The sequence below is a fragment of the Salvelinus alpinus genome, chromosome 23 (assembly GCF_045679555.1).
Source record: "Salvelinus alpinus chromosome 23, SLU_Salpinus.1, whole genome shotgun sequence".
Classification (NCBI taxonomy): Eukaryota; Metazoa; Chordata; class Actinopteri; order Salmoniformes; family Salmonidae; genus Salvelinus; species Salvelinus alpinus.
The window spans coordinates 21,496,160-21,515,256 of record NC_092108.1 but is presented as its reverse complement, the minus strand read 5'-3'; the positions used below and the strand labels follow the sequence as shown (position 1 = coordinate 21,515,256).

The 19,097-nt window shown below is 42.2% G+C and overlaps 1 protein-coding gene across 2 annotated transcripts in view; it reads right to left on the bottom strand.

The window, feature by feature from the left end:
* The window catches only part of LOC139550555 (rho-associated protein kinase 1-like), an 80,076-nt gene extending 62,062 nt beyond the window's left edge, over window positions 1-18,014 (bottom strand). Inside the window, exon 1 of one of the 2 annotated variants that reach the window (XM_071361510.1) lies at window positions 16,883-18,014. In XM_071361510.1, coding sequence (XP_071217611.1) covers window positions 16,883-16,975 — 93 coding nt within the window. In that variant the 5' untranslated portion in view covers window positions 16,976-18,014. The remainder of the gene's footprint in view (window positions 1-16,882) is intronic. The other variant, XM_071361511.1, reaches the window with a different exon arrangement.
* Between the last annotated feature and the right edge of the window lie 1,083 nt (window positions 18,015-19,097).

Sequence of the window (19,097 nt, the reverse complement as noted above, 5' to 3'; positions counted from 1 at the left end):
TTATATTTTCACCCATCAGACTACTCTCAAATGAATCTAGTCTTTAGTAATATGTAAAATTTGTTTCGATTTAGAACGGACCATTAACAAATGGGTAGGAACAGGGGCAAACTCCGTATGCCATGGGCTCTCCAAAAATATTCCTGCAGCTTCCCAGTGCTTAATTTGGGGGAAAAAGAGAAATCTGTTCAGGTGCATCAATAGTAACAGGTTTTTACTACAAAAACATATTTCATTAAACTGTTGACAGCCCCTATCTCTGCGCACTCGAGAAAGGAATGGAGAGAGAAAAAGAGAAGTTAACACAGTGGTGAGATATTCTGTAGCTAAGGTCATATGTCATCCTATTAATTATGAAAATACAAAAACAATTACCTGTTACTAGGCTATTCAAAATCAAATTCACTATAATTGTAGGTTAACTCTGTGAGCCGCCCTGCACAACCAATGAACCAACAGCATCTCGCCTAGGGTTATGCGTTCTCTCCCAGACTCATGGATAGAAAGTTTGGAGCATAGCATGAGGTAACCAATCCATCCAGTATGCATAAGAATACAGTCCACACTCAAAAGGTGACTACTATAAAAAATATATATTATGGAATAAAGGCACGACCAATTATGTACCAAAGACATCTTAAAACATAGCTTTTTTCAATGTTTATCTGCAGTGCGTAATATGCACTAGGAGGCTATTGGCTATGTATTGTATAACGTCACAATCATTATTTGACTAACGTTTTTTGTGTGTGGGGGGGGGGGGGGGCATGGGCTCATATATAGGCCTATGCATAAGCTCTAATGTGCGTATGGGTGTTACACATGTAACGTCTTAAATGCTTTGAATAAATCACCTTAGAAAGCGGTCCATTACGTTGTGTTTGGCTTTGAAACAATGATCATGTTTACCACTCAGTTTCAACAAGTTGTTGAATTTCTTCAAAATTGAGCACCACGGTAAGGTCAAAAAATGTAGCCTAATGGTGAGTTTGAAAGCAAGATACTGATTTGATAAGTGATTGATGTTTTGATTGCATTTGTGTTGAAGTCAGAGTGGTTAGAGGGATAATAGAGCACTGAGTACCAGGCCATTAGCGACCTGATCGTCTTTAGCAAATTGGGTACTACCAACTCATGTCCAGAGTGCATAAGAAGAGACTACAGTGACTCAACAGTCATGTGGAATTTGACTGCTGTCATGACTCATGACTTCCGATGTGACTGTAATACGGTCACCACAACAACCCTAGTCTCTGATACGATCTAGTGGAAAGAAACTGTTTAATCCAATCAGGCATGAGGACACGACAAAACAAAATTAATTTCATAACAGGCCTACCAACTGATACGTATGGAATTGTTGCTCGATACATTCAGGCCAAGTAAAAACAGAAATCCTGTACTAGGCTAGGGCTAATTAATTGAATAGACTATCCCTATATGCCAATAAAGCTCGTAGAAAGTAGGCCTAGCTCAATAGCCAGAGCCATCTGTAGCCTATAGCCTTAATATGGCTCTAGTGCAGGGGTGGGCAAACTTTTTGACTCGCGGGCCACAATGGGTTCTAAAATTTGACAGAGGGGCCGGGCCAGGAGCATTTGGAGGGAGTGTTTGGGCCGGATATACTAAAGCATTAAATGTAGTGTGTGCAAACCTCATAGCACAGTAAGAACACTACAACCCAATTTATTAACTGTCTTTCAAATGTGAAAAATAGCCCTTATCAGTTAATAAATTTGTCTCAAGGAATATGCAAGATATGGCATTTACATACTATTTCGCAGATACCGGGATGAGGAAATGTAAATAGATTAAAATAACATACGCACTGTGATTTATCAAGATTGCGTCTGTTTTTAATAAGTTTCAATCGAAGGTGCAAAGTTAAAGAAATCAACATTTATTGAAAAATGGAATCACTTTCAACATTCAAAACATATTATTACACAACGAAATACTCAAGCTCAATAATATCTACTTGTGTTAAACTCCGCAAAATCATGGATGGATTGTCCTGACCGCGCGCTCTACAAACTCGCCACGGACGCCCTCGCCTTCACGCGCAAACAGTACACGTGTATCGTTGCCAAGCACACAGACATAGGCTGTATTAAATATCCTACCTGCAGCTGAAAATTTAAATTTAAATTAAGAGCGATGTGCGGCGTGTTAATAAAGCTACTGTACCGCTGCTGTGCGTAAATGCGCATTGCTCTTAATTAAAAGACGCACTTCCAAACTTTCCATATGCATTTTTTCATAACACAGCAGAAAAACTCACCATTTCAGTGGGAACAGTGTTGTTGGTCTCCCTTTTTTGCCAGTGCATCAAAGTCTGGAGTTAGTTTTGTTGTGGCAATTCTCAGGACAGATCTGAGGTGTTGGTCAGTTAACTTGGATCTGTGATGGGCTTTGTTGATTTTCATGACGCTAAACGTCTGCTCACACACGTAGGTCGAGCCAAACACCAGCATCTTCTGCGCCGTCCTCCGGAGGTTTGGAAACGCGGTCTCGTTAAGTGAAGCGTAAAAGTCATTCAGTTTAAGAGACTTGAACTTCTCCTTTGAGACGGAGTCAGACTGAAGATCGATCAGTTCCAATTGCAGCTCCTGCGGTGCTGATTCGGGGTCTTGTGACAGGGGACAGGACACCAGTTGAAGTGACTTGTCAATTTTTTCAAAATCACAGAACCGACGGCAAAATTCTCTGTGCAGATCGTCCAGTGATTTGCAGTATTTCTTCGCATTTCGGGCGGCCTCTTTCTGCACGGCTAGTGTGGGGAAATGTGCGAAAGATTTGTTTGACATTTGCCTGGAGAATAAAACCAGCTTGGATTTGAAGGCTCTCACATTTGTGTACATGTCGTGCGCAAACTGATCTTTCCCCTGTAGCTTCACGTTCAGCTCATTCATGTGTGAAAATATGTCCACAGCAAACGCAAAGTCACAAAGCCAGTTTGTGTCGCTCAGCTCGGGGAATTCTTCAGATTTCCCCATTAAATTAAAAAATGAGCGAATCTCGTCTTTGAGCTCCCAGACTCGTTGAAACACTTTCCCCAAACTTAACCAGCGGACGCGAGAGTGGTAAAGTAGGTCCTGGTGATCCGCATTAGTTTCTTCCAGGAACGTAATGAACTGACGATGATTAAGTCCCCTTGCTCGTATGAAGTTAACAAGTTTTACAACTGGATCCACGACGTGATTAAGCTGCAATACAGACTTACACAGAGACTCCTGATGAATGATGCAGTGAAGTAAAATAACATCCTGGTCAGGGTTTTCTTCTTTCACTTTATCCTGGATTCTTTTCAGCAGCCCGATGTTTTTTCCAGTTAAATTTGGCGATCCATCCGTGGTGACATTGGCAAGTTTACTCCAAGGTAGCTTCATTCTCTCGATAACAGCAGACACCTGTTCATATAAGTCCTCTCGTCGCGTTTTCCCTTTCAGTGATTCCATGCTCAAAAGCTCCTCCGTTATCTCAAAACTGTCGTTAATCCCTCGGATAAAAATTAGGAGCTGAGCAGTGTCTTTTATGTCGTTACTTTCATCCAGTGCTAGTGAATATAACTTAAAGGACTCCGCCTTTTTGTTTAACTCGCTGACTATATCTTCGTCAATCAGTTCCACGCGGCGAGTCACTGTCCTGCGTGCTAAACTGATTTTTTCAAACTTGGCTTTGCTCTCCGGACACAAGAGACCTGCTGTCTCTACCATGCACTCTTTCAAAAACTCGCCTTCGGAGAAAGGCTTGCTAGCCTTTGCTAATTTGAATGCCAGCAAATAACTTGCCTTGGTACTTGACTCTTGAATTGCAGTTTGTCGGTGAAAAAAGTTCTGTTGACTCTGTAAATTAGCTGCCAACCTCTGAGCAGTAGCCGCCCGTTCTTGTGTTGACTGCTTGCTAGCATAGTTTGCATGCTTCGTGGCAAAGTGACGGCTGATATTGTACTCTTTGAAAACCGCAACAGCTTCTTGACATATCAGACATACAGCCGTTGATCGGACTTCAGTGAAGAAGTATTTTGTTGTCCACTCCTTATTAAACACTCGGCATTCGCTGTCCACTTTCCTTCTCTTTGGTCCGCTCATTTTCACAGAAGGGCTTAATGGTGACGTGAAACGAAGTGAAAATTAAAGTGAAATAAAGAGAAATACGCGCCACTCCAACAACGGTCAATGTGTTTTGAGTGCGCCATCTATTGGGGAAACGTGGGCATTGCAGGGAAAGGGGGAAAAAATGAGGTTTTTACTATAATTTGGACAAGTTCGGCGGGCCGGATTAAAAAGCCTAACGGGCCGTATGTGGCCCGCGGGCCGTAGTTTGCCCATGTCTGCTCTAGTGACTAGCCAAGCCGCTTCATTTTCAAACCTTGCTATGGACACAGCCAAACCTCCACTTCACTTCCCTACTGCAGCGCACAGTGGTAAAATTGCAGCTGTAAATTATTTGAATGTCAGTTTACAGAGCCTAAAAGTAAACAACTGTAATTGTAATGATACGCTATGTAGTCTATAGTTTAACTATAAAACGTTTGTGAGCTTCCATTCTAGAGGAAAGCTTATTCATCGTTCTATAGTCCTACACCTGTCAATCAACTGATGAACGCATCCTTGCCTACTGCACGCTGCCTATTAATAAGGTGTGTTTATTGTTATACTGACAACTGCAAATAGGCTACATATTACCTCTTATTTAAATGTAGAATTCAACAACGCTATTTAGCCTGCGCATCTTTTACAGTTTGTCAACATTGCCTTGTTGCTCAAGTGGTTTGTAAGTGATTTCCATTTTTCAAATAGTTTCCTTTGGGTCTTTTTCATTGTGCTCATCTCTGTCTGTCCTGTGCAACTATTTGCAATGCATCAGTGCAACAATGTTTTCATAACCGGCTAAAAGTGATCACACCAACAGTTCATTTGGCCTATGCTGTAGCCGTCTTTTGCATTCAGCAATTAGCAAGGGCAAGATTGCTCCATTCCAGAATAGGCTATTAGGCCTAGTATAAAAAAAGAAAATAAATGGCCAATAAATTTTCACGAGAAGAGGAATGGCATATTGCGGAGATGCTTGCCTACAGCGCACGGGAACAGGTGGGATAGAGAGGCTAGTGATGTGTAACCAAAATAACAAGCCATACTTCAGGCCATTCATTAGCTAAATATTAGGGCTATATTCTAAATATTTACCTGTCAAAGTGCAATAAAAAATGTTTTTAAACAGATTATGAAATGTCAGATGTGTGCATTCCTACAGGCGGGACACACAAAGCTCCACTATTGATTAGGCCTACATTTTTAGACAATACAATTATTCTACCTTGGCTACCATAACAGTGCAATGAGGAATTTATTATTGTTATCACGTGAGTACACAGTGTCTATAGGCTGTAAACTAAAGTGATGTAGGCTAAGTTGAATAACCTCTCAAACGTCCTGTTTTGTTTCATGCCGAAATAACTGCATAGCCTAGGCATGACCATGCAACCATTTGGATCAGTTTGGGTCTATTCTCAAAAGTTAAAAAGATCCAGAAAGGTACATTAGCAGGCCACTAATATGGTGTATTTTGTCAGGATGTAGCCTATCAGCGTTAAGATAGCAGGCCTATAGGAAAACAGGGGCTTCTAACTTCCACGGCCGTTCTAAACGCTGTAGCGTGTAGCCTATTTCACATTCAGCAAGCAAGAGCAAGGATGCCTCTCTCCTCCAACAGGATATTAGTAAATCAATTGAGTCTAAATAAGTGTCCAACAAGCTTTTGTAATCTGGCTGTTCCTGGGACTCCACAAGATTTAAGAAGAATAGCCGAGGCAGTGGAGAGGCCAGGTGTGTAATTACACAACAGAACAATGAAGACACAGGCTGGAGAAGTAGCCTAAGTTAGAAGTGTATGCATATTAGCCAATAATTCATGAACTCAATGTTAGGCTTAATAATGCAGTGAATAGAGCCAATCAATTTACACAACAAAATAAATAGACATAGATAACGAAATCATAAGTAGGATGGCTTACCCAGTGCGCTCCCAATCCCTAGGCACGCAGCTCCAAAAGCTACCCTATTGTTTCAGTTTTTTAGGGACATTAAATGTATCCTACTTAGACTACAGCATAATGTAATGAATAATGATATTGTTTTCAAGTGCGTAAAACAACTCTAGTCTAGGCTTTAAACTGCAATGATAAACTGCACGAAAGTTCGTTGGTGATGTTGACACCAAGAAACTTGAAACTATGGACCAGTTGCTGTTAATGTGGGCCTGTTCGGCCCGCCTTTTCCTGTAGTCCACGATCAGCTCCTTTGTCTTGATCATATTGAGGGAGAGGTTGTTGTCCTGGCACCACACTGCCAGTTCTCTGACCTCCTACCTATAGGCCGTCTCATCGTTGTAAGTGATCAGGCCTACCACTGTTGTGTCGTCAGCAAACTTAATGGTGTTGAGTCGTGTTTGGCCACGCAGTCGTGGTGAACATGGACTACAGGAGGGGATTAAGTACACACCCCTGAGGGACCCCAGTGTTAAGGCTCAGCGTGACAGACGTATTGTTGCCTACCCTTACCACCTGGGGGAGGACGGTCAGGAAGTCCAGGACCCAGAGGCAGGTGTTTAGTCCCAGGGTCCTTAGCTTAGTGATTAGCTTAGTGGGCACTATGCTGTTGAACGCTGAGCTGTAATCAATGAACAGCATTCTCACATAGGTGTTCCTTTTGTCCAGGTGGGAAAGGGCAGTGTGGAGTGCAATAGAGATTGCATCATCTGTGGATCTGTTGGGGCAGAATGCGAATTGGAGTGGGTCTAGGGTGTCCAGTGATTCTTGCAATTTGTTCCAGTCATTAGGCAGCAGAGAACTGGAAGGAAAGGCGGCCAAAGCAGGTGTTGGCTTTGGGGATGACCAGAGAAATATAACTGCTGGAACGGGTGCTACGGGTAGGTGTTGCTATGGTGACCAGCGAGCTGAGATTAGACGGAGCTTTACCTAGCAAAGACTTACAGATGACCTGGAGCCAGTGAGTTTGGCGACGAATATGTAACGAGGACCAGCCAACGAGAGCATACAAGTCACAGTGGTACGTAGTATATGAGCCTTTAGTGACAAAACGGATGGCACTGTGGTAGACTACATCCAATTTGCTGAGTAGAGTGTCAGAGGCTATTTTGTAAATGACATCTCCGAAGTGAAGGATCGGTAGGATAGTCAGTTTTACGAGGGTATGTTTGGCAGCATGAGTGAAGGAGGCTTTGTTGCAAAATAGGAAGCTGATTCTAGATTTAATTTTGGATTGGAGATGCTTAATGTGAGTCTGGAAGGAGAGTTTACAGTCTAGCCAGACACCTAGGTATTTATAGTTGTCCACAAGTTAGAACCGTCCAGAGTAGTGATGCTAGTCGGGCAGGCGGGTGCGGGCAGAAATCAGTTGAAGAGCATGCATTTAGTTAAACTAGAATTTAACTTCTTATGGCTGGGGGTAGTATTGAGTAGCTTGGATGAATAAGGTGCCCAGAGTAAACTGCCTGCTACTCAGGCCCAGAAGCTAAGATAAGCATATTATTAGTAGATTTGGATAGAAAACACTCTGAAGTTTCTAAAACTATTTGAATGATGTCTGTGAGGATAACAGAACTCATATGGCAGGCAAAAACCTGAGAAAAAATCCAACCAGAAAGTGAGAAATCTGAGGTTGGTCGATTTTCAACTCAGCTCCTATTGAAGATACAGTGGGATATTGGTAATGTTGCACTTCCTAAGGCTTCCATTAGATGTCAACAGTCTTTAGAACCTTGTCTGATGCTTCTACTGTGAAGTGGGGCCGAAGGAGAGGGGAATGAGTAAGGTCTATCATGAGCTGAACATGCGCTGAACATGCGCTGACCATGCGCGTTCACGTGAGAGCGAGCTCTGTTCCATCGCACTACTGAAGACAAAGGAATTCTCCGGTTGGAACATTATTGAAGAATTATGTTAAAAACATACTAAAGATTGATTCAATACTTCGTTTGTCATGTTTTTACGGACTGTAATATAACTTAACTTTTCGCCCGTACGTTTTGCTGGACTTGCCCGCGCGTCGTGAGTTTGGAAAGTGTACTGAACGCTAGAACAAGGAGGAATTTGGACATAAAATGGACATTATCAAACAAAACAAACATTTATTGTGGAACTGGGATTCCTGGGAGTGCATTCTGATGAAGATCAAAGGTAAGTGAATGTTTATAATGTTATTTCTGACTTATGTTGACTGCACAATATGGCGGATATATTTGTGGCTTTATTGGGCTCTGAGCGCCGACTCAGATTATTGCATGGTTTGCTTTTTCCGTAAAGCTTTTTTGAAATCTGACACAGCGGTTGCATTAACCTCTCTTGGGCACGTGAGACGGTAGCGTCCCACATCTACAGCAGCCAGTGAAACTGCTGGGCGCCAAATTCAAATACAGAAATACTCATTATAAAAATTCAGAAAACAAAACATATTTTACATAGGTTTAAAGATTAACTGCTTGTTAATCCTACCACGGTGTCAGATTTTTTAAATGCTTTACGGCGAAAGCATACATTACGATTATGAGAACATAGCCCACTAGACAAATCATTACAAACAGTAGCCAGCCAGGTAGAACAGTTACACAATTTAGAAATAGAGATCAAATTAATCTCTTACCTTTGATGATTTACATATGGTTGCATTCAGCAGACATTCGTTTACTCAAAGAATGTTCTTTTTGTTCGATAAAGTCTCTTTAAACCCAAAAACCTCAGTTTTGTTTGCGCGTTTTCTTCAGTAATCCACAGGCTCAAACAAAGTAAAAACGGAAAAACAAAAAAATCCAAATTGTATCCGTAAAGTTCATAGAAACATGTCAAACGATGTTTATATTCAAACCTCAGGTTGTTTTTAGCCTAAATAATCAATAATATTTCAACGGGACAATAACGTTGTCAATATAAAATGTAAACAAGAAACGCACTCTCTCGGTCTTGCACAGGAAAAAGCTCTGTGACACGGCAGGGTCCACTCATTCAGACTGCTCTTACTTCTTCATTTTTCAGAATACAAGCCTGAAACATTTTCTGGAGACTGTTGACATCTAGTAGAAGGCATAAAAACTGCATTTTGAGTCCTAAGTCAATGGATACTGTATTGGCATTGAATAGAAAACTACAAAAAAAACTAAAAAACTACTTCCTGAATTGATTTTTCTCAGGTCTTTGCCTGCCAAATCAGTTCTGTTATACTCAGACACTATTTTAACAGTTTTGGAAACTTTAGAGTGTTTTCTATCCAAATCTATCAGTTATATCATATATTCTGGGCCCGAGATGCAGGCAGTTTAATTTGGGCATGCATTTCATCCAAAATTACGAATGCTGCCCCCTACCCTAGAGAAGTTAAGGATTAGTGCATCTAAAAGTGCATAACAGTTGTATCTTTTAGCAATGTTTATTATGAGTATTCCTGTAAATTGATGTGGCTCTCTGCAAAATCAAAGGATGTTTTGGAACTTCTGAACGTAAGGCGCCAATGTAAACTCAGATTTTTGGATATAAATATGAACTTTACCGAACAAAACATACATGTATTGTGTAACATTAAGGCCTATGAGTGTCATCTGATGAAGATCCTCAAAGGTTAGTGATTAATTTTATCTATATTTCTGCTTTTTGTGAATCCTCTCTTTGGCTGGAAAAATGGCTGTGTTATTCTGTGAATAGGCACTCACCTAACATTATCGTTTGGTTTGCTTTCGTCTTTTTGAAATCGGACACTGTGGCTGGATTCACAACAAGTGTATCTTTAAAATGGTGTAAAATACATGTATGTTTGAGGAATTTTAATTATGGGATTTCTGTTGTTTTGAATTTGGCGCCCTGCAGTTTCATTAGCTGTTGAAGAGGTGGGACGCTACCGTCTCATGTACCCTAGAGAGGTTAAGAGCAGTTGGAGGCCACGGAAGGAGTGTTCTATGGCATTGAAGCTCGTTTGGAGGTTGGTTAACACAGTGTCCAAGGAAGGGCTAGATGTATACAGAATGGTGTCGCCTGCGTAGAGGTGGATCAGGGAATCACCCGCAGCAAGAGCAACATCATTGATATATACAGAGAAGAGAGTCGGCCCGAGAATTGAACCCTGTGGCACCCCCATAGAGACTGCAAGGGGTCCGGACAACAGGCCCTCCAATTTGACACACTGAACTCTGTCTGAGAAGTAGTTGGTGAACCAGGCGAGGCAGTCATTTGAGAAACCAAGTCTGCTGAGTAGGCCGATAAGAATACAGTGATTGAGAGAGTCGAAAGCCTTGGCCACGTCGATTAAGTACTGTCTCTTATCGATGGCGGTTATGATATCGTTTAGGACCTTGAGCATGGCTGAGGTGCACCCATGACCAGCTCGGAAACCAGATTGCATAGCGGAGAAGGTACGGTGGGATTCGAAATGGTCGGTGATCTGTTTGTTCACTTGGCTTTTGAAGACTTTAGAAAGGCAGGGCAGGATGGATATAGGTCTGTAACAGACAAGGAATGAAAATGCCAGGGAGGAGTTATTGTGACAAGGTAGGAACAACAGTTGTGTTTCCTAGGGGACCCTATATAATCTTTAGATACATACAATGTTTTTTCTTAGCTACTTCATGCAGCTAACATATTCTTGCTATGCGTATTCAACTTTAATTTAGAAGATACTGTTGAACAAACATGCTGATTTAGGTCTATACCATCACTGGTATTATGAGGCTGTATAGCTCATTACGCTTGCTCTTAGTACATTTATCAGCTAGCGATTAGCATTAGCAGCTAACAATCAGCAGCTAAGAAGATTCAGAAACAACTTGCTAAGACAGACTAGCTGTTTGCAGATGTAAAAAACACAAGCTAATAGTATAATTATAGAATGCTAGTAGATGTATATTAAGAAGCAACGTGAGAACTGCATCATTGTCATCAACATTGTCCATGCAGACTGAACGCAAGTGTCTCGTGGTCGAAGAACAACAAATGCGCTCCTTGAGAAACAGGAGACGGGGATAGGTCTGTGTGGAAAGCGGCATGGAGAGCGTGGCGAGACTGGAGAGAGACGACTCAAGTTGCAAACTATAAAAATGGATGGTACACACTGCGTATCACATTTAACAAACCAAACATTCAAATACTGTTATAGAAGGTAAAGTAAAAACCCAAACCGGTTTGTGGATCAATACCGGTATGTCGCAAAAAACGGTATACCGCCCAGCCCTAGTGCACCCCATTTTCTTTTTACTATTTAAGGAACTCAGTCAGGCTTTAAAAACTTACTCTTGAAAGTTGTAATAGATATATTATTTTATCCTCACACAAATATCACACGAACACATTAAACATGGCAACAAGTATAAAATTGCAAAATATGCTTTAAAAACTGCAATATGTTATTTGCACCCCATGACAAAATGTGTAGAATTGCAGGAAATAAGCCTTAAATGTTCAAAATTCTCTGCACCAACAAGGATGTGAACAGTGCTTGAGCCAATAGAAATAGTTGTGGCGCGTGCGAAGAAGGTGCATGGGATGTTCCCCAATGCTGGAAGGGGGACCCTGAGTGAACAAGTTTTGGAACTCCTGGGCTTCAGTATGCTTCACTTCACACACTGAAGAAAATCAAACCTCAAACAATCATATGGCAGTCTGGGGAAAATAGCAAAAGAAAATGGAGATGAGAGGCCTGCATTGCAGCCTTCTAACTCACTGCCTTTACAGCTTTCTGCTGATGCAGCCGGCCGCAGAGTGACATGTATCCATCCATACGATTATTAAATAAAATAACAAAAAGCACTCTATTAATGAAAAATACATTTTAAATTGCATGACTACACCCCCCAAAAAATTACACAAAAAATAAAATGACATAACAATTCTTTATATTAAACTGACGGGTAGAAAAATCCAGTGGAGGACAACCTCTTTCCAGACATTTCAGTTGGAGTTTAAGTTTCCATGGCGACTCAAACACATCTTCCTTCTCTAAAATGCCAACAATGGGCACTGGGGGCAAGGCCAGGCGGAGAAGCCTTACTTCTCATTTCCATTTCCCAAATAAGAGCAATACAGATGGTCAGTTCACAATACAAAATCTGATTAGGAAGTAAGTAAAGCCATCCATCTACACCACAGAACAGTGCCAATGGCCTGCTCTCTCAGTCTGCAACTCATACTAAAGCAATACTAGACCTATTTACAAAAGTGTATAACTGCCATGCTTTTTGCATACTTCATTTTTTTTTCTGCAATGCATTGTCAATGGCTGAAAAATCCAACTAATGGGCATGGCTAGGACAATTGCCTGCATACAGTGTCATGGGGATGTAGGCCAGAACTTTGGAAAACTCCACCTGCCAATCAACAAGGCCCATCAGAGAGCCGAGTCAAACTGTCCTCAATGCCAGAAAAAAAATAAAAGAGGGAGTAACAGTTCATAATATCTACAGACAGGAAATCCCACTTACCTAGAAAGACCGCATATCTAACTAGATTCGTGGATAAATGGCAATGACAGTGAACCCAGGCATGGCGAACCGGGGCATTCCATTTCCTTATGAGGCCCCAGTGAGTCGTACTGGCTGTCAAAAAGGCTTTCACGTCAAAATATAATTGAGTCATTCCAACAGAGAGAGGTGCACCACTCACATGTCTCTTAGTACTGACTGAGCCCTGGAATCTCAAGGCAAAGTAAACTCAGTCATGGCTGCCTGGCTTACCTTGCCAGGACTCCTGACCTCACCCCAGAGATAACCTAGCAAGCCTAAACCAACTTAAACATTGACCCGCAGCTCAATTCAGACAAGCTCTGCTGACTGGCTGGCCAACTAGCTGGCTCTACTGAACACAGACAGCACAGCCAGGGTAGGCAGGGGGAGATTCATTGGTTAGTGGGATTAAAAGTAAAAGAATGATGGTAAAAAGGAAAAGATTAAAGGGATAGAAAAAACAAAAAAAGCAGGAGGCAGTGATGTTAAAGGAAATGAATCACGGAAGGAGGTTGGGTTGCCCATTTATTAAAGGGCCTGGGACTGGATCATTTTCGTCTGCATTCCTGCACATGATCAGTCAGTTCAGGGGGAATGTTATGTGCTGCAATGAATAGCTGGGCCTATTGTTGTTCCAATAGGCAGGTGAATAGCTGAGGCGTGCAGTTTAGAGTTTACAACTGACAGTCACAGCACTGGCCTGGACCATTCTGACTAAGCTGTGCACAGATGCAATGCGGACTCAACTTTTACCACCAATACGTCCATATTTCTCCTCAACGGCATGCCGTTCATCTTTGGGGGCTAAGATGGACGTTAACACCACAGCTATGTATTAAGCAAGTAGCCAGATACACAAGGAACTTTAGCACCTGAATTATCAGTGCAGGGAGGGGGCACTGATCGTAAACCACCTATAGCCTCAACGTTCTTGATTTCCGTTGCACGACCACCGCCAGTAAACATACCTAAAACTCACGAGACATGCAACCAAAATGTGTGATCCACCCAAGCAAAGTAAATTTCATACACTCTTAGTCTTAGCTCAAGGAAGAGGCCAAACATACATCTAGGCTAGGGAGCCAAATGTACCAAGTGTCAAAGAAACAACAAAGACTGAGCTATGCCAGGAAGTCTTTCCATCTCAAAACAAGGGTCCATATCAGGCAAGTTCCAACAGATTAATCCAGCCATCCCATTCTGCCAGCCCGAGACTTGGATTTACCAAAAATGTGATCAAACCCAAGGAGACTACCAACTAGCAATTATGATTGAAATAGGCTTCTATTCAAGGATTTCCTGGACATGAGAATTTTTCAAAACTAAGCCTGTGTGAGCTATCAAAAGCCCTATGAAAAAACAAACATAGCTAACTACATAGACAATAGCAGCCCCCTTTAATGTCAGTGAGCTTTCCCTTCACAATGCCAGGAATTCTGGTTGTGCAGAGGCTCTCAGGAGCAGGATCCTGCCTGGAGCTGAGCGATGCAGGGCGGGCAGTGTTACAGATAAGGCCCTCTCTCTCCAAGAGAAATGACTTCGGGAGAAGATAAGCATGACTGGGCTGGAACACAGCGTCTGAGTGATAGGCCACCCGTGAGTAGAGGATGCAGGCCAAATGTCACAGCAAAACACAGCCTACAACAGGCAAAAGAACAACAGCATAACTTAATTTGGCCAAGGCAGTGGCAAACTTGCCTGGGTGCTAGTCTTGCTGAGCACTTAGCAACATTTGGCATGGCAGTTCCATAAGGAGTTGGCAAGAGAGCAGAAAGACTGGCACCCAGTACCCCACCCAGGCTAGTGGCAAACCAACCCCAAGTCAAATCAGATTAGAGATACAACAACCATAGCAGCCTAAGTAAAACACTTCCATTGTGCATTTTGAAAGAACCGATTATCCAGAGCATAGCAGCCAAACATGTTGGAAACTGCTTTATGAGTTAAATGTCCCGATTCAAAGAAAGGCTCTTTCGGAAACACGAGTCTACGTTCAACATAATTTTGGTTTTATGGGTATTTAGAGAACACACCCATCTAGCTACCTCAGAGCAGAGGCTGGGCAAGCAGCTCTGACTCTTTCCAGGCGCAGGCCGCACATACATAATGGCTTTGGGACACACAGGGGACACCAGGCCAGTCAAAGACAAGAGGTGATTTGATTAGCATGGAATTTTATTAAGCTGTGGGTGGAGTAGCATAGTGGTGGAGAGGGGGCTGAAGCAAAGGCTTCCATTCATTGATGAGAAGGAGATTGCAACTAGGAGGAAAAGAGGAACAACACCCTTGTGTGTAGCTGCTCTTGGCCTGCGCTGCGGGACAGTCCCCACAGCTTTCTGCCATTAAAAGTCAGAGGAGAGCCGGAGCATATGCATTAGGTGAGTTTAATTGCCTTGCCTTTCTCTATGGCAGACAGGCAGGGAGGTCAGGGAGACTAAACAACTGATATTGTTTAAGAGTCAGAGTTAGTTACATACAAAAATAACAGTGAACTAAGGAAGGTGGGGGTGGGTAGGGCTACAGGAAAACCTTCCTCCCAGTGAGTGAATGATTTGAATGCTCCCTTTATCATCAGTGAATGAGGCACCCTTTCCAGTGTAAGGGAAATTCAATCATGCTTTGTTTCAGTCACTGTCAACTCTCCCACAATTAATACCCTAAGACAGAGGCCCGTATTGGCATGAGATGCTGTATGAATAGGCTGCATATATTGCATTTCTATGGCTGGCAAAATAAGCACGGGATTCCCTGTCTGTTTGATTGATAGTAGGCCTAATACCTGCTGCCCAGCTATTGGTGAGAGAAGAATCCTTTAATTCTTGTCAAACATTATTTGCATCATTCTACGAGGTTCATACCCGTCAGCATAAATTGCTGTTGCTGAGGACAACTGCAGGAAATTCAGGCTAGTACTTTCCAATAGATACTGCTCCACCTGGATTCTTGATCCATCGAAGGCCTCAGGAAGCTGACAGTGTATGTGATCTCCTCAAAACCCAATTCATCAAGAGGCTAGTTACAGTGTAACCACACATGGGGCCTACGTATCTAATCCTCTCATATGAAACTGTTGTCTAAAGCAATCACTGTCAGTCCAATACACAGAAACTGCTAATGATGTGGATCAAAGACATCCAGGCTTTACTATGACGCTCTAAATGATAGAGACAAAGGCTATGTTCCAATATACACACTTGCATGCCACTTAGAATGAAGCAGTGTATTGGGCATGCATTTTAAGTGTTATGGACATGCATAGGAATATAGCCAGACACAGAACAGGCCCCTGACAGACTACATTGCCTCCGTCTCCTCTGGGGGGTCAAACCTCAACAGTCATTTTAAAATTTGCATCATTGATACAGTAGAGCCTGTGGAGGTATTTCTCTGAGGTTTAGCACGTGGCAGTCTGATACGAGTCAGTGATGAGTCGTGAGTGAGAGACAGGAAATCGTCAGGGTTGGCAGACCAGAGCAGGTTAACTGATGCAGCTGGGATGGCAGGTTAGAACAGGCCTGATGCATACTGTAGCTTACACTTCAGAGGATATATAAAAAAGATATACTTTTCGTGTATACTCTACAAAGAGTGTCCTCTAGTAATGCCCATTATACAACAAAGGAGGCCATCAAGCAGACAGCACCGAACACTGTCTCATTTCTTCCACTGTCGGCCCTTTAATCTTCAAATGGAAAATAAATTAATGAACAAATATATCAGTGACTTGTGTCACTGCAGGTTGCACTTAGGTTTACGACTTCACCTTGAGACATGACTTTTTTTCGTTCTATGAACTATGATTGACTGACTATCTTCATGGAAACAACTAGATTATATACAGTGTAACGTTGGCTTTCTGTCTTACTATTTAGTCTGCAAAATACCCTCAGCTCAGGGTCAAACAGGACAATAGCAACTTCAACAGTGTTGACGGTTTGAAAATAGGCAATTGTAATTATAACATGAATGAGACATTAAACTGTGTTGATTAATAGTTATTCAGTCATGCTCTAGCTAGCATAGATGCCCTAGCTAACTAGAGTAACGCTATATGACTTATCATCGCTGTTTTGGATGCCACTTGTTCAGCTTGCTAGCCAATTAAGAAACGTTAGTTAACTACCCACTAGTTAAGTAGTTAGCTAATCTTCAAAATGTCGACTGGCTACCAAATATAGCCTACATATAGCTAGTTATTCGTATAACGTTAGCTAGTTGCGGTTAATAACAAATCAGGTAGTTAACAAGTTGATTAGTTCAATTAAATAGTAAGTTCATTTAAACAAACCACAAACTTAGCTAGCATGCGTATGTTAGCTAGCATTAGCCAACTTTAGCTAACAAGCCAAGTTCATTGTCAGGCTAGCTAACAGTAACTTACCAAAAGGCAATCCGTGTTAATTTCCGACTTCGGGTCCTTCAACATGGCATCGATTTTCTCAAAACGAGCCTCCAAACTTTCTCCAGCAGACATTGTTGCAGTTAAGTAGAGTTCTACGCCGGTGTTATAATTAAAATTAATTAATCTAGCTATAGGGCTAGTTAGCTAGCCTAATGTTCTTCCCTTCGCGTGAACTCAGTCAGTGTTTAACTAGCTAGCTATAATTCCGTAGAACCCGCAGTTTGAATCAAAGAAACGTGTTTCTTCTCGTTTTTTCACAGACGATGAAACGTTTGATATTCAAAAGCCACATTTTAAGAGAAAAATGTTTCCCCAGCTCAGATAACGAAGACAACTTCAACAATTCAAAATAAGATAACTGCATCGACGACAGATTAGTCGGCGACCACAGGATGCAGCAGCGGAGTTGTGCAGGACTTTAAAAGATAACGATACATCCAAAATCAACTTGTAAAAATTAAACCGTTTTTTAAAAATCCGGCGATAGGTTGCAAACTAGCCACATTACTCCAGGCCTGTCCATCAGTGCCAGCCAGACCCTTGCAAAAAGTCAAATGAGTCTGACAGCTGCAAAGTAGAAGTGGCGAAAGAAAAAAAAAAAAAACTTTGCTTCCAAATTTCGATCAGTTTAAAACACGGTCTTGTTAAAACATTTCATTACTGTCCTTTCGTAGTAAACCTCGCGTGGTCATCGGCCATTGATGTTGACCGATACAGACGGAAATCGTGCTGGTTCTACATAGATACATCGGCTTTGGATCTGTTATTTTTCGAAAAATAGACTATGCCCGATTTTCTCCCACTGCCTGACCAACATGTCCGCCTTCCTGTTCAAACACCGGAGAAGCAACTTTGAAATGTCAAGCACTGCGCATGAGCCACACTGGAAGCGCGTTCAAGGAGTTCACAGGCTGGGTTGTTGAGCACGCGATCATGATGGTGACAAAGGTCGCGTTCCACTGCTTTCTGGGGATTTTCATATAACACGATAATTCGGATAGCCACTCAAGCTAGCAAGTAGGCTATGTAGTGCTTCGTATCAACAGCCAATCCAGTAGGGTCTGGAAGCTATAGTGAGCTCCCTCGCCCATACCAGAATCACCCAACTGTCCCCCTGTCCACTTCACTTCCCTCCATTGAGGCCAAAATGAATAGGGCTCTGTAATATCATCGCCCCCATCACGTTATGTACGTTGTTACCGTACAATTTAACCAAAGATCTTTAATAACTCTACCAAGAAACGCACTGTTACCGTACAATTTAACCAAAGATCTTTAATAACTCTACCAAGATAGACCATAGCCCGTCGTTTCAAATGAGTCATAGGGGCGGAACATGCAAGGAGTGGGCAGAGCCAAGCACAAGCTAGCGAGATCCTATTGGCACTTTCTAGCATTATTTGCATATTTATGTTATGGAAAGCCTACTCTGTGAAGTGCATGTGTGCAATAACTCAATTTGCATTTGCAATGCTTCAAGACAATGTCTTTTTTCAACAACAAAAAAATCGTAACATATTGTAGATTTGGGACCAGAAAACTGTATTGAGCTCTTATGTTTCATCGATGAGAAAATTAGCAGAATGTCGGCCAAAATTAATATCCTTCCATCTATTCCCACTGCCGGCCACGGCTTCCTACTCACTAACATATTAGTAGTGAGTGGAAACGCCAAGCTGATGCTTCACATTTATACATCCGGTGGAATATCTGTCTCATTGTTCTATTGGTGTTTTGACTAGCAATTGTACTCCTCGCCACACCAGCTTCGCCCTCCTGTGGGTGCTAGCAAGCTTGCATCAACAGCCAATCCAGTAGGGACTGGAAGCAATAGTGACCCTTGATTGGCAAGCGCACCGCGATGTCGCAAAGTATTTTCATAAAGTTCAGCTTTCCACAACTTTGGTCCCGCGCCGTTCACGTCCCTCGCCCATGCTCGCATTGCCCAACGGTCCCCGCACACTTAGCTGCTTCTCAATTGGAAATGAATGGCTTTCCGTAGTTTCATCGCCCTCATGTCTTAAGTTCAGAGGCAGTGTTAGACATTGCCATATTTTACAACGCCTGGATAAGTACTTTACCTATCAGCTAACCATATCATATTTTATAGCAATCTGACAGTCAATGACACAGTCGATGACATGCACGCAACCATTGGTTGATGCAACGACACAGTGGAACGCAACAATTATGT